This window comes from Peromyscus maniculatus, chromosome 6 (genome assembly GCF_049852395.1).
Source record: "Peromyscus maniculatus bairdii isolate BWxNUB_F1_BW_parent chromosome 6, HU_Pman_BW_mat_3.1, whole genome shotgun sequence".
Classification (NCBI taxonomy): Eukaryota; Metazoa; Chordata; class Mammalia; order Rodentia; family Cricetidae; genus Peromyscus; species Peromyscus maniculatus.
Window position 1 is genome coordinate 86394274 of NC_134857.1, and position 21609 is coordinate 86415882.

A 21609-nucleotide genomic window follows, 5' to 3' on the forward strand; every position below is an offset into this window, starting at 1 on the left:
AACATTCTAGAACAGTCTTTATGTTTTCATAGGGTGACTATGAGACCCTTGCCCCTCCCTGGATGCCGAATTGGCCAACAAGAGGCCCCAGGAACACAGAAGTACAGGAGTAGTTCTGTCCTCGGGCCTGGAGATTCTGTGGTCAGGAAATCACGTGAAGACACTGCCCACTTTTCATTTGTAATACAAGCTAAAGTAGGCCACACGGTTCCGATGCTTCCTAAAGTCCTTGTCTGTGGAGAGCTGCAACAAAAGAAGATTGGCTCAGTATCCCAGCAGGAATCCTTTACTTCTGATCTTCTGACTATGTGAGATAGAACTTCACATATTAACCCTGTGACTCAGGTAAAGTCCAACCCAAGAGTAATTGAGGTGTAATGATTCGTGATAACTGAAAACATACTCTGGTGTTCATCATGCTAGGAATTATTGGCTACTTGGAAATTTTTGAGTAGTTGGTCAGCATTTTGAAGACAAGGATTGTATGTTTAACTATATGTTATCCATAGGTCTTAACACATATATCCATATATTAGACATTTAACAAAATACTTATGGATTTAATAATAAATTCCACTAGGAAAAAAACCATAAATCTAGAATTATTATAGCAAACCTGTACTAAGTATGTATTCTATGTATTGTATTAGATGGCTTTCCATATTATATGTTATTAATCTTTACCACAATACCAGATAAATTGGATTATTAAATTCATTTTAAAGATAAGAAAATTGATACATAGAAAAAGGCCTAAAGGTCACACAGAAAGGCAATGCTGGATTCCTATTTGAAGACAGGTAGTACTTTCCTGTTTTTGCTCTTTCTTAAAATGCTCTCACATTCTCCAGTGGTCTAACACATGGGATATGTCAGAAAGAACAATACATCAGGAGTTATAGATGTGGATTGCAGCTGCCCAGTCACCTAATCATTACTATTCTCAGCATCTTCTTATGTTATATAGGATATTTTCCCATGTCTACCCTAAGGAATTATCAAGAGCAGTTAATTCCTTATCTAAGGATCAAATAAAATATGATATTTGGCCAGTCATAATTATCTATAAAAAGCTAATGCAGACATATGACTCTCCAAAAAGATTCTAACATTGACATATGCACAAAATATAATAACTTCAGGGGACCATGATCTTGTTAAAGTTCCCTTACAGACTTCTGTTTAAGAACAAATGATAATATAGGATAGTACTGTACAGAATGGTATGCTAACGACCAATCTTATTACCTCAGCTTTTAGAGTTCTTTTCTCTAGACATGGAATCTGACACCAGTCTGGAGATCCAAATTTCATTGGCCAAACAACTTTTGGGGGTGACTTCTTCTCTGGATTGTATGTACCAGGGCTAGAAATAAACATGCAAATATCATGGTTGATGACTGAACATGAGTTCCACCTTTCTTGGGAAAAACAAGACTAAGTTTTCAATGTCAGGCAAGGTGAGTTTCATTTCCCTGTTAGTGTATTTCTAATTAGGCTGCCAGTGTGACAGAGAGCTTCAACAGCCAAGTAGGGTAAAGACAGAATCTAAAAGTATTTTGTGGTGATATTTTATTTGTGTTTTAATAAAGTTTGCCTGGAGATCAGAGGAAATAGCAAGCTATTTTAAGTAAACAAAGAAGTCAGGCAGTGGTAGCACATGCTTTTAATTCTATCACTTAGCAGGCGGGATCTCTGTGTGTTCAAGGCCACACTAGGGAACAGAGCCAAGCATGTTGACACATGCTTTTAATCCCATCCCCAACCATAGAGTTCTGGAGGGCTGTACAGACAGACATAAAGTGACAGAGCTGGCCAGGAACAGGAAGTGGTGTAGCTAGAGAGCAAATCAGATGGCAGAACAGCAAGGCAATAAAGGTGTGGATAGACAGGAAGTAACTCTCATTTGGAAGCTTCTGAGTTGGTGAGGTAAGGTTAGCTGGTGGCTTTCCCTATTTCCCTGATCTTTCTCTAAGGCTTTCACCCCTATATTTGGCTCTGTGTTTTTTATTTAATAAGACCATTTAGATATTTAATCTACAGTATTTCTGTAATTTAGTGTCCTTAGCTGAAAGAGGATCCCAGGAGAGTGACTGATAAGAGACCCACCATGGTGATGGATTAGTACTGCCCACAATTTGACCTTGGTGAAATATATGCAGAGACAAACTTTCTGAAATCTAGGGACAAGCAAAGCAGAGTCAGTTACTTTGGTTCTTGACAACACTATTATTTTTGAATTGCCTGTGTTTGTAAAGCTATTATAGATTCTATTGTGAGGAATAGTTTTTAGAGTAGATACAGAATCAAGACTAATTTCCTTAACACAAGCTTGGAAAAGTTTCCTTCGTTCTCTGGTCTTTGGATTTCTCATCAGTTATGGAAAGATTTTTGACTATTTCCACTGCAGGTGCATATACTGAGTGGGTTCATAGGCATCTAGACTAAACCCTATTGGCTTTCAAGGCCTAGATACTCTAACCTGCCCTTCTGTGTTCACGTTTCCTCCGTTCTCACTGTACTCCAGCCATGATCATGTCTTCCTTTTCTATGCGATCCAATGTCTTCTCAACTTAAAGTACTTGCACTCGCTGTTCTTTCTGCCTGGGGTGCTGTCTCCACACAATAGATTAAAGCCACTTCGCAGGACTGGCTTAATCTATTCAGATCTCAGATCAAGTGGCACTTGCTGAGTGTTTTCCTTAATAATCTCAGACAAGGTAGCCTCCAGCTTACAACTCTGTCATATCGTCACCCTGTTCTAATGTCTTCATAGGACAACACCAGCTCCCCACATTTACGGTGTGCCCATGGTAGTCTTAGCTCACAGATACTGTCCTGAGGGAGCTGCCACTTGGTTCTCTTCACTCCTGGAAGTGTTACAGTTTGACTAATAAATCCTTATTACTGCTGGCATTTCCTTGAGTTATTAATTCTGATTTCTTTGGTTCTGACTTACTCTCCAAGAGATCAGGACCCCTGTTTGGTGGGTATACTGAATGATCTGTGGAAGATACAAATCCTCCTGACACATTAGTAAATATCTATTGAATTAATAACCTGTTCTACAATGATACAGTACCAGAGACCAGGGAAGTTAGAGGTTAAGTCTTTACAGATTTAGCTGAAAGTTTTGAGGTAATTCCTGCTTTATGTGCTTCTTCCCTATGAAATGGACAGTAAACAGGAGACATACCCAGGATAAGAATTGCCCTGAGCTTCACCCCTAAATCGAGGCATCAAGGCATTAAATGGCGCAAAGCTTTGTTTGGATTTTTCATTCCAAGTACAAACTTTCTGGTACATTCCTGGATATGGTGTCACATCCTGTAATCACAAAAAGACTGGTGTGTTAGAGGCTGATAAAATACCATCTATGTTATCACAAATTATTTAAGATAAAACAGGACAATCATTTAATACTGCTTATAAATCAGCTACAATTCAGTGTGTCAAAGGTGTAGAAATAGGCCTATGTAGGCAAAACCCTAAATATGGATGTGGTTGAGCTATGTAAATATAATATATATACATATATTATGGGTAAAGAATCAAAGCAAGTTGGTACAGTTTACCACTGGGATATTTTTATAGTTAGATTGACAGTCCTAGACTGTCCAGCAGGAAAGTAGAATCTTAGTCAGGGGCTGTAGCTCAGTGGAAGCATATTTGCCTGGTGTAGTCTAGGCTTAGAACTCATCAGAAAAAGGAGAAAGATAAGGATTTTGTTTCTGCTCAAAATTAGACTTGAAATCCAGTCAGACACACACTCATGCACAATGAAAAAGTTGGAATTTGTCCTTTAACTGACAAGATAGTGTGATGTAAATAAACTTAGCGTCTATATTTTAACTTTAGGTTATTAAAGCTCTGTCTGAGGACTATTTCTTCAGTGAACTGTTTTCTCTCTCCCAGGGTTACTTCCTGCTTGCAGTGTTAATGCCTCAACTTTTTATGTTGCCACACGGACCACTTTACAATCCCAGAACATTACCTTGCTGACTGGCTTAAACCTCACGGCTGTCCTGGCTCCAATAGCATAACCTTTTGTACTGGTCGGGGTATGAGACAGGCTGTATGCTAAACCATTCCACTTCCGGTGGAAGGAAGAGAGGGAAGGGGGGGGAGAGAAGAAAAATATCAGTAATACAATCATAAAGCAGCCTTCAGAGTGGAGTGAATTTAGAATGTTCCTATGTGAACTTCTTTGCAAGACATTATTATTTTTTCTTGTCTTGATTCTTTTATAGTTAAAACCATAATGTTAAACAACACGAGTGACTTTGCAAAGAAGTCTGGCTGGATAGAGGAATACATTGACTTTCTGTGAATTCCAGTGACTTCCATCTTCAGAGCCCTGTAACAACTGAATTTGCGTTTATGGAAGAGGCAGCCCGAGGGCTGAACTAAGCAGGAAGAAACTGACATCAGCTCAAAGGGATGCTGGAAGTAAAGATGGAGCAGGGATTGCATAAGGACACAGCTTGCGTTTGGTGGGGATGGAAAGGGGTGAACTATGGGCCTTTACACATTGGCTCTACAGCTGGTTGTGGACCAGGGCTCCTTCTCATGTTGGCACCCAGATAAAAAAGGCACGCATAGAGTAATTTTTCTGTCAGAACACTTGTGTATCCTTCCACAGGGCACTGAAGGGAGGTGAATACTCACATCTGCTGCCGTGTAACACCCGGGGCCTGTGTGGGGCGATCCCCTGACAGGGAGAAACGAGTTCCCCAACCAGGTTGGGGGGTGGTAGTGAGGAAAGAGTTTCCTCTTCTGACGTGTCCCAAAGGAGTAATCATCCACCTTCCCTAAAGATCAAGAGGAGAAACTCCAAGTGAACACGAGGGTGGAGGGAAGCATCGGGGCTGGTCCATAGGACAACCCAGCGGCCAACTCTTACGTAAACCTCGCTGTGTAACTCCACGGAGCGAGTGAGCGAGCTGTACTTTCTCCGTGTTCATCTCTCCAGGTCTTCTTACCCTTTTTCTGCTGTCTGTTCCGTAGTCCTCTGCTACTCTTCTCATCTACTTTGCTGAAGCACATCGTGCACTACTAAGGGTTCGCACTGTGTACTACGTTGCCAAGGGAACGGAGCGGCTGAGAGCCAGAGAGGTGGAGCATAAGGCCCTGAGTGCGCATGAGCAGCGGATTGGCCCGCGCGCATCGGTCACTTCACATCTAGGCTCTGAGGATATCTTAAATCATCCTCTGAACTGAGGGTGGAGCCTGCTAGACAACAAATGGAAGGGCTGAGTAGGTGAGAGGGTGGCAAACTTCTTCGGAAACATCCATGAGGAATGCAGTGCTGTAAAGGTAGGGACGTGGGCTTAGGTCTGAACTACTGGCACCAGGGAAGCAGAAAAAACTCAGGAACTGTGTTGACAAGTGAGGAGGATGTGTAGTTCAACAATGTCAGAAGCAGAGGATGCGGGCAAGGTTGAGCTGACAGCTAGGACTCTATCAGGTCCATCTTAGGCACATTGTTGAGAGAGAGAGAGAGAGAGAGGAGAGAGAGGAGAGAGAGGAGAGGAGAGAGGAGAGAGAGGAAAAGAGAGAAACAGACAGAGACAGAGGGAGAGAGGGAGAGACAGAGGCAAAGAGACAGAGGTGTGTGTGTGTGTGTGTGTGTGTGTGTGTGTGTGTGTGTGTACAGGGGTGAGGAGGTAGAGTGTAGGGGTGGGGGTGGGTAACAGGCTTTCAAAGACTAGTGGTTCTCAGTGGAACAGTAAGAGTGCATTGGCACTGTAGAATTGCTTAATAATTGAAAAAATTCTTTAATTTCTAAGTCTCAGTGTCTTTATATCCCATTGATAAGGTTGCTGAGAATTTTAAAGCAATGGAAACAAAACCATGTGGTGTCGGCTTCCTAGCGGTTGACAGTGTGAAAGGTTTGCATCACTGAAGATAAGAGTCCTCTAACATGAGGAAAAATCTCAGTGTTTGTCGTTCACCTTTAAACTTGGTCCTGGACAGAAACAAGGACTTGTTTTTGCTGTGTTTTAGACCAGCACATCCAATTATATGCATGTGTGCCACTTGCAAGCAGGTGTCTGTGGAGGCTAGAAGAAGGTGTCAGATCTCCTGGAACTTGTGGGCCCTGGGAACCCAATTTGGGCCCTCTGCAAGAGCAGCAAATTGTTAGCCACTGAGCCATCTCTCCAGCCTAATTTTTCTTTTAAGTGAAAGTTGGCCCCTTAGTGCAGATCTTCATTCCCAGCTACTTAGGAAGCTGAGGCAGGAGGATCACAGGTTCCAGGCCTTCTCTAGCTGCGGACTAAGTTCAGTCTGGGTAACTGAGACCTGCTTCAAACTGGAAAATGTAAAGAGGGCTGGTGATGTTGCTCAGAAGTAGAGAGATTGCCCAGAATGCAGGAAGCCCTAGGTTCATTTCCCAAAGCTACAAAATAAGTAAAATGATGCTATTTTGAAAATTTACAAAAGCACACTTAAAATGCTATATTTTTCAATCGACACATACTTTTGACTATTCATGTCTTCATATGCTGTTTCAGTGTGTGCGTACATTGTGTGATATTAAAATCAGGTAGAACATCCGTCTCCCCAAACATTTGTCATCTCCGTGTTGTAAACCTTCAAATTCCTGTCTTCTGGCCGGGGAGAGCATTTTTTACCTAAACATTATTGGAGTGATGATCTTGGCCAGCCTGCCAGAATGCCTAAACATCCTGTAGTGCCCTGCCTGGTTACACAGTGAATTGTTCTGTGTGCTACATAATGTCCAACTGTCCATCTACAAACAACAGTTGGGAAAGAGCCAGGAGTGGTGGTGTATTCCTGAGGCCATCCTGAGTTACATGGGCTCCTGCTTCAAATAAAAACTTAACAGTCTGTCTGTCTTTCTGTCGATCTATTATCTAGCAATGTGTCTATCATTTATTTATGTATCATCTATGCATGTATCTGTGTAATTATCAATAATGTATGTATGTATGTATGAAATCTACCTACCTACCTATCTTTAAACAAGAACTAATGAAGAAAACCCAGAATATGGGAGGTTGTTATAAGGAGCTAAGATTAAAAAATATTTTTGAGACTTTCATACATTCAGACAATAAAATTATATGTCCCCCATTCCCTTTCCAACTTCCCGCATAATCCCACTTCACCTCCTTCCCAGCTCTATAACTTTACATTTTTTTTGACAACTCATTAAGTCCAGTTAGTGCTGCCTGTGTGTGTATGGATTGGGGCCATTCATAGGAGCATGGGGAACTACTAGTTGCCATAAGGGAGCTAAACTTAAATAGACTAAAAATTGGGTCTCAAAGTCATAGTATAAAATTTACTTCAAGAATTTTATAAAAATATGACTATGGTACTACTAACAATAAGGAAAATATAAATATATATTGGTACTAATTTGATAATTTTCACTTCTATTATTGTTTTAGGAAGTATTAATATATTAAAAAAATTTTGAGTATTTTTTTTTTTGTTTTTTCAAGACAGAGTTTCTCTGTGTAGTCCTGGCTGTCCTGGAACTCTCCCTGTAGACCAGGATGACCTTACACTTAGAGATCTGCCTGCCTCTGCCTCCTAGTGCTGGGATTAAAAGTGTGTGTCACCACACCTGGCTAACATTTTTATTCTTAAGACAACTAGTTTTAAAACAATATTTTGATTTTAATCCACACAAATAGTATATAGTTATAAGGTACACTATGACACTTCAATACACTTATAGAACTTATAATGATCAAATCAGCATTATTTGGGCAGCTTGCTTCTAAGATATTAAAAAAATAAGAAAAAACTTAAAATTTAAATATGTAAGAAAATACTATTATTCTAGTTTATAACACAATGAAAAACATGAAAAGATAACTCAAAACAGAAAAAGCCCAATTTCTTTTATTTTCTTAAGTTTCTATAATGTGACTACATTGCTAAATACTTTGATTTTAAAATAAAAAGAGAAATAAAATTAAATGTATAGCCCAGGCTTCAAAATTAGGTGGTTTATTTTAGAGTTCTGATCATGTATTAATTTGTAGGATTCCCTGTCTATAATAACTGTTGTTTTTAATTCTTTTCCTATGAACAAATTATTTCCTGGCCAACTTATTATGTCACTTGATATTTTTAAAAAGCAACAAGTTATACTCATATATTAACAATGTGAGATGTCTTACGACATGAATATATATAACATATCCCTAAAGTATGAATAAATAATAATACAATTAATAGAAAATTAATATGTAGATCATAAAGATCTTCTTTGTTGAGTCTCTGATCTGGCCTTACATGCTTGAAGGTAAAGTCAAATTGAGGTCATACTCCCATCACAAATTTAGGGCAGTTATTCATGAAACAAACCCTTACAGCCATTCTTTATTGGCTTTGTTTATATGACAAAGTGTGATGTGGTAGAAAATTTTCTCAAAAGTTCTTGAGATAGCAAATCCATGAGAGCTTTTATCCATATCTGGGGGGTGGGGGGTGAATATATGTGTGGGGAGATATTTGTTATTTTCTTTTACCTGAGGAAAATCTGATAACACAGCACATTGTAGGTAAGTCTGCAAGATTTCAAGAACATAGTCAACACATAGGGAGGTTTTATGCTTTTCATGACTTAATACAAGGTATCGGCCCAGATGAATTTTGAGAGAACAAGATGGACTGAATTCTTTTTGTATAAAAATTATGTTTTTCCAGGAGTCTTTCATCACAGCTTCATTACTTCATTGTTAGTATTACTTTATTGACTCTGGGACTTTTAGCACTGACTTATCAAGTCCTTGGATACACTGTTTATAGGACACCTTTTAGCCATGCGGTGGTGGTGCACACCTTTAATCCCAGCACTTGGGAGGCAGAACCAGGTGGATCTTTGTGAGTTCCAGGCCAGTCTGGTCTGCAGAGCGAAATCCAGGAAAGGTGCAAAGCTACACAGAGAAACCCTGTCTCAAAAAAACAAAAACAAACAAACAAACAAAAAAGATACCTTTTAAACCTTCAACCTGTGTTTTAGGAAATATTATTATTTTCAACTTCTCATAGTTTTGAGAATTCCATTTGCATCATTAGTGACATGAAACATATCTTGCAAAGTATGTTGAAAGTAGGCAGCTCATTAACACCCAGCACTGGCAGGCTAGTATAGGCAGCCTGTCAATACTCAGCAATACTCAGCACTGGCAGGCTAGTATAGGCAGACTGTCAACATCCAGCACTGGCAGGCTAGTTTCCTTCCTGATAGCTAACTTGTTGATAGTAACAGTACAGGGCAGAAGACAATGGAACACTGTCTTCTAGTGCCCAAAGTAGCAAGACTCAAGGCATTCAAATTCCATAGGAAGATCAACAAAAAGTGCATGGGTGGGTGGTAGTATCAGATGAAAGAAAGCCAGAGGCATGGCAAAGATAGAGGTTATTTTTAGTCAACACAAAAGCCAATGTTCCTAGAACCTGGGTCATTTCCGAATGTGTCTGCATCTACCTCACAACACAGCCTCAGAATATATTACGCAAAAGCTTGATGGAATAAAATACAAAGGAAACCACTCTATGTCCAGAATGGAAGACGTTAAAGCACCACTCCTAGTAATTGACAATATTAACAGACTAAAATCAGGGTGGTAAGATTTGGTTAACACTGCTGTCGCCTTGGAGCTGGGAAGACGGCACTGTGGGTGACAGTGCTTGCTGTGGAAGCGTGGGAACCTGAGGTCAGCACTCGGCACTCACAGTTCAAAGAGGTGGAGTGGCTGCACACATGATTGTAACCCCAGTGGTGTGGGGAGTGGAGGCAGGAGGCTCACTGGGACTTGCTGGTTACTAGCCTTGCTCCAAATTTAGCGAGAGACCTGGTACAAAGTGAATGTGGAAAGTGAGACAGTGGGGAGCACAGTGTTCTCGGCCTCCTGTGTGTGCTCTGCACATGGTGCCCCCAGCATGTGTACATACCATCCGCCCACCACACCCACCCACACATATACACGTACCAAAAATATTAGAAAAACTACAGCTATGAAAGGACGGAATCGCCACATGAGAAACATTATACTGATCTAATAACTGAAGAATGGCTGTAAGTGTGCTTTTAAGTCCTTGGACACATTTATTTAGACTTGTGTTTGTTTCAGAGATCTAACAAATGTCACACTAGTGAAATTTGCGTTCATGGAGAGTCTGTTCCTTAACTACAGGGAAAATGAAATAGATCCACAAAAAGTCATTAACAGACAGTAAGGAAATTATTTTAACCAAATGATAAAGAAAATATGATACACATAAGGTAGCCAAAATAATGAGCAGTCAAAAAATTGTAGCATTAAATGCGTGTGTTAAAAAACGAGAAGGCTATCAAATATGAATGTAAGAACTCATCTCAAGAAGTTAGAGTACTTGTATTAAATTAAATCTGAAGGCAGGAAAACAAAGGCAACAAGAAAAGCTATGTATACCTATTTGTCAAAGAGAAAAACCGAATACGTAGTGAGAAAAATCTAAACAGATGTTGAGCCTGGATGGATAGCATGTGCCTATAGTTTCAGCTGCTTAGGAGGTAGAGGCAGGAGGATCATCAGAGTCCAGAAGTTTGAGGCCAGCCTTAGAAATATACTGTGACCTTTACCTAAAAAGAACTAGAAAGCCAGCTCTTTAAGAACACAAAGAAAATTAATAAATCACTGATAATAGTGTTTAGGGTAAAACATAAACAAAGGAAGAAACAACTGAGATAAAAAAGGGCAGCATTGTTAGAGACTTTGCAAACACTGATAGTAAGTGGAAACCATAAGACTATATTCAACTAAGTTTATTTATTTATTTTATTTAATTTTTATTTTTTATTTTGTTTTTTGGAGCTGAGGATTAAACCCAGGGCCTTGTGCTTGCTAGGCACGCGCTCTACCACTGAGCTAAATCCCCAACTCTCAATTAAGTTTAAAGAGTTAGGTGAAATCAGCAATTTTTAGAAAAGCTGTTGTAGTAGTTTTTAGGAAAGTTTTTAGAAAAGTGTAATGTCAAAAGTATTATAAGTAGAATCCACAGGATATGGCTTCCACACATAGAAAATTGTAAAAAGTGGCTTTGCTAGAGAACTTAACTATTTAAAGAAATACTTGAGAGAGAGAGAGAAAGAGAGGAGAGAGGAGAGAGGAGAGAGAGAGAGAGAGAGAGAGAGGAGAGAGAGAGAGAGAGAGAGAGAGAGAGAGAGAGAGAGAGAGAGAGAGAGAGAGAGAGCACAAGACAATGTCATACAACTGAAGAACTGGGATGAAAAGGTTGTTCTTTGTGCAACTCTTCTTTAGGTTTGAAATGGTTTCAAAATAGTAATTTGAACCAAGAGAAACCATTTAGAAAGTGAGAAAGTGAGCCAAGGTGTCAGAGACGGTAACAGCAGCAAAGCATTGAGGCCTGTGGCATTCTACACAGAACCACTAAAATGTGTGGCCACTGAGTGCTTGAAACATGGCTACTCCAAGTTAGAGGAGCTGTGCTGGTCTACCCTCGTTCGTGGTGACAAAATACCCACACAAAGGAATTTAGAAGGAAAACATGTTTGCTTTGGCTCACGGCTTCAAGGTTTTAGCTGTGGTTTCTCAGCTTTGCTGTTTGGGGCTGTGCTGAGGCAGGATGCCATGGCAGGCAGCGAAGGGAAAGCAGAGCTGTTCACTCAGTGGCAGCAAGGAAGTCGGCTCTGGGGTGCAGGGAACAGGGACAAGTTGTAGCCTTCCAGGACAGGTCCTCAATGACCTACTTCCTCCAACTAGATCCTACTTCTAAAGTTTCCAGAACTTGCCTATAGTTCATCAAGCTGTGAAGTCATGGTTGTTGAAACACATCAGTGAGCCCAGAGCCCTCATGATCCAGTCAACTCTCAAAGTGAACACTGCTCATTGAGATCAAGTCTTCACATGAGCTTCCAGGGGGTTATTTTAAGTCCCAAATATAACTACAAGTGAAACACACACTGTATTTTAAAAACACACTGAACAAGGTGTAAACTAGGTTTTGCATTGATTACACATTGTATTTGGTGTTAAATCAAAACATGATTAAAATGAACTTCTTGTGTTTTATTCTTTTAATTTGGCTACTTGGAAACTTAAAATTATACACATGGCATATGTTGTATTTTTACGGGGCAATTCTGACCTAGAGTGTATAAAGTAATGTTACAAAGTAGTAAGAAAAATCATTTCATTTAAAAGATGAACAAGACTTGGGTGTTAACTTCACAAAAGAACACCGAAATAATTGGCAAGTATATAAAAGTGCTTGTCTGAGAAATTATAAAGGCAGTTGGAAACTGGAATGAGATAGACACTGAGTGACCAAGAGCCTGAGGATGATAAGAACATGAAACAATAAAAACTCTAGCCTGAACTTCTGGTGGATGTGGTTGGTGGTTTGAATGAGATGCCCCCATAAGTCTTGGGCATTTGAATACTTGCTCCCCAGTTGGTAGCTATTTGGGGAGAATTAGAAGATGTGGCCCTGCTAGATAAAGTATGTCACTTGGAGAGGGCTTTGAGGATTCAAAGACTCAGGCTGTTTGCCTCTTGTTGGTAGTTTGAGATGTGAACTCTTAGCTGTGCCCCAGCAGCCTGCTCTTTCCACTCCACTATCATAGACTGTAATCTTCTGGAACCAAAAGCTTGCTCTTCTATGAATTGCCTTGGCCATGCAGTTTTATCACACTAAGAGAAAAGTAATCAACACAGCGGAAATGTAAATCAGTCATTGCATTCACTCTGGATAACTGTGGTGACCTTTATAAGACTGACCATAGACAGCTCTGTGGCCCCTTAATTTTTTCCCCCTTGGCACTTACTTGGCAGTAATGCACGCAATTGTGTACTGAAAGACATGTGCCAAAAAGTTAAGAGCAGCATTGGCTATAATAGTACTAAACTAGAAACAAAAATATCCATTACTAACGAAATTGAAAAACTAAATCATGGAATAGTAATACAAAGGACAGCAATGGAGATGAAATGTAAACAGATGATAAGAAGATCCTAGGGCTGGGAAGATGGCTCAGGTAGTAAAGTGCTTGCTGTACAAACTTGAGGCCCTGAGTTCAATGCCCAGGACACACATAAAAAAGCATAGTGGAACATTTCTGTAACTCTGGCATTGGGGAGGTAAAGACAGGATTATTCTTGGGGCCCGATGGCTGGCCAGCATGGGAGTCCCAGGCCAAATGAGAGTCTCAGTCTCAACAAGACAAGGTAGTTATCACCTGAAGGATGACACATGAGGTATTATAATGAAATAATCAGAGACTATAGCCTACCTAGGTTGATATATATGTAATGTCACAGAAAACATTCCTATATTACACCAACATCCTGCTCCTCAGGGAACTCATGGGCTTTGATATCTATCCCCAATTGCCTTACCAATGTCCACTCTGATGGCAGCCAAATGATTATATATTTCATCATTCTGCAAATATTCACCTACTCATTCTGCAGATATTCACCTGTGTATATGTGTATGAACACACACACACACACAAACAGACAAAAATAATGAAAAAAAAGCCCGGGAGTCACTCATCCTCAGGGACAACTTCTCTTTGTAGCAGACTGAAGCCATTACAGGAAAACCGTAGCCAATCAATATGTGGAGTTGTGGAGTCCAGTCTCAATGGCTACATCTACAAAACACTCCTGCCCCTAAGGCTCAGGGAACACTGTGGAAGAGGAGGGCAGAGAGATTGTAAGAGCTAGAGGATCAGGGAACTTTCTGTAAGATTGTTTCTCCTAGTCGTGCCAGAAACTGCACCCATAAAGTCTGAACACAATTGCTGAAACACGAGCCGAAGAAGGACAACACAATAAACATGCTGAAGTGGACAGGCAAAGCCCAGGAGGCACCTAAGGAATGCTGAGAGTGGGAGGAAAGTTTCCTCCGAAGAAGAGCACACACGTTTGTTATTCAATGCCCAAACTTCAGGCCTGAGAACATATATGCAATAACATTACACAGACCGAGCAGGTTATAATTAGGAATATATGCGTATATACATCTATTAATATATAAATGTAACAACAATTAATGAAAAAAGAGGCCATAAATTTCAGAGCGAGGAGGAGTATGCAGGAATGTTTGAAGGGAGGAAAGGGAAGGAGAAAATGATGTAATTATATCATCATCTCAACAATAAAAGAAATTAAACAAAAGAGGCTGGAGAGATGGCTCAGTGGGTAGGAATGCTTGCTGCTCAAGAACGAGGGCCTGAATTTGGATCCCCATGGCTTCTATAAAAAGCCAGGCGTGGTGCTCATACCTTTAATCCCAGCACTGGAGAGAAGAGGATCGCTGGGGCTTGTTGGTCTCTGGCCTAGCTGAAAAATGTCGAGATCTGGGGTGACTGAGGGGGCTTCTCTCAAGGGAATAAGGTGGAGACTGATAGAGGAGGACCCCTGATGTGTTCTTGTGACCTCAAATGCGTATCACCCCCACATGCCCATGTGCACATCCACCTCATTTGTACGTAACACAAAACAAAATGAAAATCTTGCAAGGCAATAATAGAGTCTCACTGTGCTGAATGAAGGAACTCAGATGAACATTCACAAGATACATACGTCAGTTAGTAGGAAATTTCAAAATAAATAAACCTAATCTGTGAGTTAGGAGTCAGGACAGCTAGACTGGCAGAGCAGGCTGAGAGGCCATATGGAGGAGGTTGTGGAGTGACGGTGAATTTCTATCTTGGTGTACTGATCACACTAGTGAGCTCACCAATCACTTCATGTTTGATTTAGACCCCTTTCAGTATATATTATACATCAATAAAATAATTTATGCCAGTATCTCTGAGCCAGATGTTCTGGTACCACCTGTGACCCAAGCAGTCTGGAAGTGGAAGCCAGAGAATACTGAGTTTGTGAGGGTTCTGAGCTACATAATGAGACTTTGTTTCAAAGAACGCATGGAAAACCTAGTAAATGAAACAACACTGTTCACTCACTGAAATTCACTCATGGCCTATCCCATCCCTCTTTTTAGACATAAAGGGATTTTCTCTACAAGTAACCCATGTTCAGGTAGTTATTTGCCTTTTCCTGTTACTGGAAGCTAGTAAGATAGTATTATCTTCCTCCCTTCATTCCTTTGTTTGTTCATTCGTTCCTATCTTTTTTGGAGACAAGGTCTCTTTATGTATCCCCGGCTGTCCAGGAACTTGTTATGTATGCCAGGCTGGCCTCAGATTCAGAGATCTGTCTGTCTGTGCCTCCTGAGTGCTAGAATTAAAGGTGTGCACTAACATACCTGGTGGTAATTTTCTTAACACTGTTTTTTCTTTTGTTCTGTTTGGTGTCCAATTGTAAATCCTCTCTAATGTTCATATGAGATAAAATTTGATTTTCTTTCTTCTTGTTCTTTTTTTTTCCGAGACAGGGTTTCCCTGTGTAGCTTTGTGCCTTTCCTGGACTCACTTGGTAGCCCAGGCTGGCCTTGAACTCACAGAGATCCCCCTGGCTCTGCCTCCTGAGTGCTGGGATTAAAGGCATGCGCCATCACTGCCCGGCATGACCTTCTTAATCCTAATTTTATTCATTGTGAAATACATGGTGCAAGAATTCAACCTCACTGTCTTCTAAAGTAGTTATGGCTAAGCATCTCTTTGCTGGTATACATGACCTATTACCAGAATTCAGTTTTCTTTTTAAAACTAAAATTAGGGCATTATATGTGAGCTTATGAAATTGTGTAATGTGTTACTGATTAATTTAACAATAGAACAAGGAAGTGAACATCATGAAATGATTTGTCACCCAAAGTAGGCCTTAGATCTGAACAAGGTTGGGGACCTTTGATCTGGGGAGTAAAAATACTGCTTCAGGTGTCCAGAGAAAGTGGACAGAGGAGAAGAAACAGACTTCCTAAGTCCTCCCTTTTAGACTTTCTTAAGTGTCAGACTTTACCATTTAGTAGTAACAAGTGAACTACTTGGGCTCTGAAGTCTCTGGGACTGGTGTGCATTAAGTACTGGCTTGTGTTTCCTAGCTTCATGATCTTGTGGGAGCTACTGAAACTATGAGGCCCTATGGAGTATGGGGCTGCCAGGATATTGTAGGAGTCTCCACAGGGGCAGATCATGCAGAGCGAGTATAAACTTGTTAATGCACAGCTGGGGACTCATTTCTAGTCTACCACTCTGTGTTCATGGAACCAGCTGGCCCCAGGGGTACTTCTGGTCTGATTTTTCTGCTTGGGGAATTCTCTTTGCCAAGGCTTTTGGCATAGTGGGCAGAGGCTTCTCCTTCCCACCCAGGACTAGGTTCCTCCTGCCATCCTCATGTGATCTCTATTCTGTCTTTTCAAAATTTATCTTCTACTACAAAGGGATTTATTATATATAATATATTAATATAATACTATACAATCATTATATATATATATTAGAGTCTGAGAGTGTCATTACCTTGATAAAAGTTCCAAAAGATTGGATGGTTGCTCTGTTGTGTGGCTTCATTGTCTTTGGTCTTGTCAGGCATGTCTTCTGTCTTAGGGTTTTCAGGTGTCTCGAGAGATTTGGGCCATAACTGTAGTGCATGGGAACTTTCAGGAAGCTTGGGCTCACTTGTTTGCATGAGACACTACTCTCTTGATTATTTTAAGCAGGAAAATGAGGGGTGCTCTCAAGACTGGCTGCTAAGCAACAGCTCTGCTCTAGAAGTTCCCCTTTGTGACATTGCTTTCTGCAAATCAGCATCGTGGCATAAAGGCTGCTGGAAAGCCCGATTTGAGTAGTAACTCTACCAATGATCAACAACAGGATCCTGGGCTCACTCCCTTCAGCTCTGGTATAAGTTAACTCGCCTTGTTCATTTCTACCAAGAGGAGCTTCTCCTCACCATAACTGTGCCTGAGGAACTTCCCAGATGAGAAAATTGTTGGCTGCCTTTGGCTTTGGCTAAGATCGTCCCACAAGAATCATTGTCTGGGACTGGACAAACCAAAGTATTGTCATTCACTGGGTACTTTTAAACAAGTTTTCACCTTGTTCATTTCCTTCTTTTATTTATTGTTCAACACAACCACTCTGCCTTTCACACTTAGGGTGGCATCTGGCGTGTAGTAGAAAGCGCTTGGAGTTTGCGGTGACTGGTTCTTCCCCAGGGGGAGGACTGTCTGTCAGTTGTCAGTGCTGTCATCTCTCATGAGATCTCCGTGTTTGGTGTCAGGGGATGGAGTAGAACAGTAGAGAAGGGTCCGAGCTATGGTTGCCTGGCTCTGGCTCTGGCTTTGCAAGGAACCAAACTTCTCCAGGCCTCCTCTCCCAGGAAGTAGTAGTATCTGTCTTAGGAGGTTTGTGTGAGGACTAAATAAGAAAATGTATGTTCAATACTTAGAGTTTGAGCTGGATGTAGTGGCATCTGCTTGTAGTCACAACTACCCCAGAGGTTTAGGCAGGAGGATCACTGAGCCCAGGATATTGAGACTGGTCTGGGTTATATAGGGAGACCTATTCTAAAAGGCATGAGACAAAACCAAAATAATTTGATACATAAAGTGAGTCTAAAGTGGGTTCTGGAGAAAAACAGAGCCATTATATTCTTATTACATGAGAACATTTTTTAATTGTAAGTAAGAAAAACACACTTGAACGCTTTAAGGAACAAACAAAGTGTATAGTTAAAAGGGAGTCTTATAGACTCTAAAGGCACAAATGCATCTGGCTTCATAAAGGAGCTAGAATCAGGAGCCGTGAAGCTGTTGGTAAGTGTTCTCACTAGATCCTACATTCTAGCTTTTGCATTTAGAGTAACTTTCTCACCTCAGTCCTCTACAGCCCCTGAGCTTACATCCTGCCACTCTTTAGTGACAGACAGACCAACAGTCCTTGTTTTCAGTTGTGAATTCCAGGAAGTGATAATCTAATCTGCTCCACTGAGTCTAATGACCAGCTAATCAGACAACCATGTGACAGCATCTGGCAGCTACCACTATGGTTTTAGGTAATATATATATATATATATATATATATATATATATATATATATATATTTTAAGATCCTGCTAGCTCATATTCTGGGCAGATACCCCATGATGTATCCACTGCCCCTCCATGATGAGTCTACTGCACAGTTATCAATCCTGGAAACACTGGAGCAGCCCCGGACCTTCAGCAGAAGTAGGATGATGTTCTGAGCTTCCAATCTTGGACAAGACTGGCTGTGCTGCTTATGCTAGTGAGTCCAGGAGTCACTGCGGCTCCTTCCTGAAAGTGGTCAGGATGCTACAGACTGTCCTCATCTTGTCCTGTGCACCAACAGTTTAACTGTCTCCTTCTCACCGTCTCAGCCAGCATGCAGATGTACACAGGCAGACAGAAGACTGTAGGGTGGTGGCTCCACTACATTCTCACACAGTCTTTCCACCTTTCACCCGAAACAGCTGGTATTTCCACATTGAGCAAAGGCATCCACCCAATCACAGGAAACCCCCAGGGAACTCATGTTTTGACTGTTGATTTTGTTTTGGTACTTTAGGTAGATTCAAGATGACCTTTGTAAGGTGCAAAGAAGACTTCAGCACACTGGGAAAAGCTGAGAGGGACAAGTTCATGACTAGTTTTTTTCACAACAGGTTATTTGAGTAGAAGGTCCATTTGGAAATTGTGCTGGGATGAGATTCCATTTGGGAAGTGCCAGAAGGCATTTTGATTATTCTCTTGGCACAGGTGACACAGAATCTACTGCCTCAGAGCCTCTCTTCCAGCTCCCACTTTCACTTTCTAGAGGATCATTTACTTGCTGAAGATCTGAAACAGAGGCCATGCAACCTGAGAAACACAGCACAAAGTGATGAGCAGGGACCCTCATGAGAAGGCAGGGTCCCACTGGAGGTGAAGAGAAGCATGGACATGGTGACCTTGACCAGGGATTAGATCAGAGGATAATTCTATGCTCAGGATTTAAGAAGTTATATCAACCCAAGTCTTCACACATTTTCCTGTTTTCCTATCTTGCCTCAAAGCCATCTGGACTTGGAATGAATGCTGTGGAATAATCTTGTACACTGTGAATGTGTATTAGTCTCAATGATTAAAAACCTGACAGGCTGGTAGCTGGGCAGTAAGTTAGGCAGGAAAGCCAAACTGAGAATGATGGAAAGAAGGAGGGCAGAGTCAGAGAGATGCCAGCCAACTTCCTAGGATGCAAGACATGTTAGAAGACAGGTAAAGCCACGAGGCAAGTGGCAATACATAGATGAATAGAAATGAGTTAATTTAAATATAAGAGTTAGCTAGTAACAAGTCTGAGCTATTGGCTGAGCATTTGTAAATAATATAAGCCTCTGTGTGTTTATTTGGGACTGGGTGGTCAGGACAGGAAAACTTTGTTTACAAATGAAACAAGTATTTTTTCTCCATTTAACTCATTAAAACATACTTGCTGATGTACCTACTATATAAAGTAAAATGGTTTTAAGATCCAGGTAAAAATATGCTCCAATATCAAAAACAATCTGCATAGCAACATGACAATACTATTGAGCCTTCCTGTTAAATATCCCCAGAGAGGGGTAAGTGAGACATTGAAGAACAGCCCCATAGAGACATAGATGCTTATAGTGATGGTCAGCACAATTTCTGCAGATTATTGCACACCCCAAAGACTTAGCAGACCTGGACCCTGCTTCTAGGTATTCTTGATTTGCCTAAAAGGCATACCATCTCTAGCATGGAAGCTGAGGGTTTGTAAAAGCTCAGTGACTGTTACTGGGCAAGAGCAGTGGGATGAAGTGGGAAGAGTCTCCATGGGCAATGGATATAGGCATGTCAAGGCTTCCCTCGAGCTGATGCAGGGATATTTGCATACCCTTGGCATTACATACTTGTACTGTACACTCTGAGAGCATTCTTCAGGGCAGAGGTCAGAGGGAACTGTCCCTGATTGCAGAAAGTACCAGTGAAGTCATCCATGTCAAGGGTCCATAGCATGGCACCTCCCAGGTTGTTCTGTGTAAGCCATTTGGCCTGTTGAAGGATAGAGGATAACAATAGTTGTTTGATTTCTTGAAGTTCAGGGTTGGGGCCTCAGAACGACCATAGGACTGACTTTACCTTGATATGAAAGCTTTTAACATTATCATAGCCAACCCATTTGTTGCCCTGATAAGCATAGGGTACTTCCTGAGCAGCATCCCAGGCCTCAGTGGCTCCATCATTAAGGAAGGTGCAAATCTTTAAAAGTTGAGACAAAAATTTTTTAAATGTTATGTCATGCAAGAGAAAAAGGTAGACTTTATTTTTCCTTCCTTTAGTATATGTGTCTAGTGGGGTTTTCCTTAGTTTTCTAGTGGATTTTATTTGGAGTTAAGAAGTTTGAGATATTTTTCTTTTTGTGGTTCTGGGGATGAAAGTCATGGCATTGCTCATGCTACACAAGTACTCTGCAGCTGAGCCTCATCCACAGCCCAGTTTTTTTATTACTTACTTGTTTTGGTATAGAGTCTCAGTCTATAGCAGACTTCAAACTGTTGACTCCTTTACCTCTGCATTCTGAAAGCTGATATTATATATATATATATATACATATATATATATCCATACTGGACAGAAATATTCACGATGTATCATTGTACACTATGATACATTTTTTAAAAAAAGTGTATGGTACTAGAGATTGAACCCAAGGCCATACTAATTAAGGCATGAGCTAGACCACTGAGTAACACCCTCAGCTCATGCTATTTTTCAAATGCTCAGTTACTGTCCATATTTTAGGGTTGTATTTTTAGAACTGTAGTAATATGGGACATATATTCATTTACTCCTTTATCCATATAAACAGACTTTAGAATGTTGTCTGTTGCATGAAGGGATATTATATATTGTTACCTACTCCTCATTTTATTAAATATTGACTATAAATACAAAACTTTCAAACATTTAGAATAATACTCTGCTTAGAGCTTAGAGCAGACACTGGACAGAATGAACATTCAAATTCAGTAGATTTCTATCCCTCAACTCCTGGGCAACAGCACAGCTTTGGGCCTGATATTCACAGAACACTATATAGACAATATACTGACCTCATAATAGGCCCAGATGCCAGATTCCTCTGTATAGGGCCCTAGCATGCCAGCACTAGCAGTAGGGGTGCCAATTCCAGTGTTGGAGGGGTCACTCAGAGTGAAGGTTTGTCCATATGCTGGGAATCCCACAATGAGCTTCTCAGGAGCGGCTCCATTTTCAGTCCAGTAGGTCATGATGTAATCCTGTAGTGGCAGCATATTAGCAATAGGCCTTCGGTAGCTGGTGACCTGTGCTGGGGTATGTTAGTTCCCTGTTCTAACTGCTCAAATTATATGTTGATTATTTATTAGTTTTCTTTCCAAAATACTTCAGGGAAGTTGTAGTTAATGAGATATAAAATACCGCATAGTCAAAATTTGATTCATTAAATTTTGTGATGAACCTTTCACAATTTGGACCATTTCTAGTCTGCATTTGCAACTGTGTGCTGTGGAATGGTCTTTCTGTATGCTGTGAATATGTGTTGCTACCATTGGTTAATAAAGAAGCTGCTATGGCCTATGGCAAGGCAGAATAGAGCCGGCAGGGAACCCGATCAGAGAGATAAGAAGAAAGGCAGA

The 21609-nt window shown here is 40.7% G+C and overlaps 3 protein-coding genes and 1 long non-coding RNA gene across 9 annotated transcripts in view; 2 read left to right on the plus strand and 2 right to left on the minus strand.

The window, feature by feature from the left end:
• Cimap3 (ciliary microtubule associated protein 3) lies at positions 1-16638 on the minus strand. Of its 3 annotated transcripts, none has more exons than XM_006986388.4 (6): positions 16424-16638; positions 4669-4811; positions 3995-4093; positions 3197-3327; positions 1249-1366; positions 1-243 (listed from the first exon to the last, which is right to left on the minus strand). In XM_006986388.4, exons 1-6 carry the CDS (start codon positions 16590-16592, stop codon positions 175-177), a joined length of 729 nt encoding a protein of 242 aa, XP_006986450.3. In that variant the 5' UTR covers positions 16593-16638; the 3' UTR covers positions 1-174. The 3 variants fall into 3 exon arrangements, with proteins under 3 accessions (XP_006986450.3, XP_015860452.2, XP_006986451.2); XM_016004966.3 differs by lacking the exon at positions 16424-16638 and adding an exon at positions 4904-5492; XM_006986389.3 differs by lacking the exon at positions 16424-16638 and adding an exon at positions 4983-5488.
• LOC143273947 (acidic mammalian chitinase-like) overlaps positions 4806-21609 on the plus strand; it is a 136963-nt gene continuing 120159 nt past the window's right edge. For 3 of the 4 annotated variants that reach the window (XM_076574772.1, XM_076574770.1, XM_076574769.1), the window contains exon 1: positions 4806-5316. Coding sequence is in view for 1 of the 4 variants with exons in the window: in XM_076574769.1 (XP_076430884.1) it covers positions 5301-5316 (16 nt within the window). In the remaining 3 variants the exon portion in view is untranslated. Of the gene's footprint in view, positions 5317-20579; positions 21214-21609 lie in introns of those variants that run through there. The other variant, XM_076574771.1, reaches the window with a different exon arrangement.
• LOC143273948 (uncharacterized) lies at positions 16410-19021 on the plus strand. Its single transcript, XR_013052288.1, has 2 exons — positions 16410-16805; positions 18495-19021. It is a non-coding gene; the product is annotated as an uncharacterized LOC143273948 (long non-coding RNA).
• Positions 18053-21609, minus strand: part of LOC102917666 (chitinase acidic) — a 15755-nt gene continuing 12198 nt past the window's right edge. Inside the window, 4 exon segments of the mRNA XM_016004980.3 lie at positions 18053-18787; positions 19843-19984; positions 20072-20191; positions 21046-21231. Of these exon segments, the coding sequence (XP_015860466.3) occupies positions 18669-18787; positions 19843-19984; positions 20072-20191; positions 21046-21231 (567 nt within the window). The 3' untranslated portion in view covers positions 18053-18668.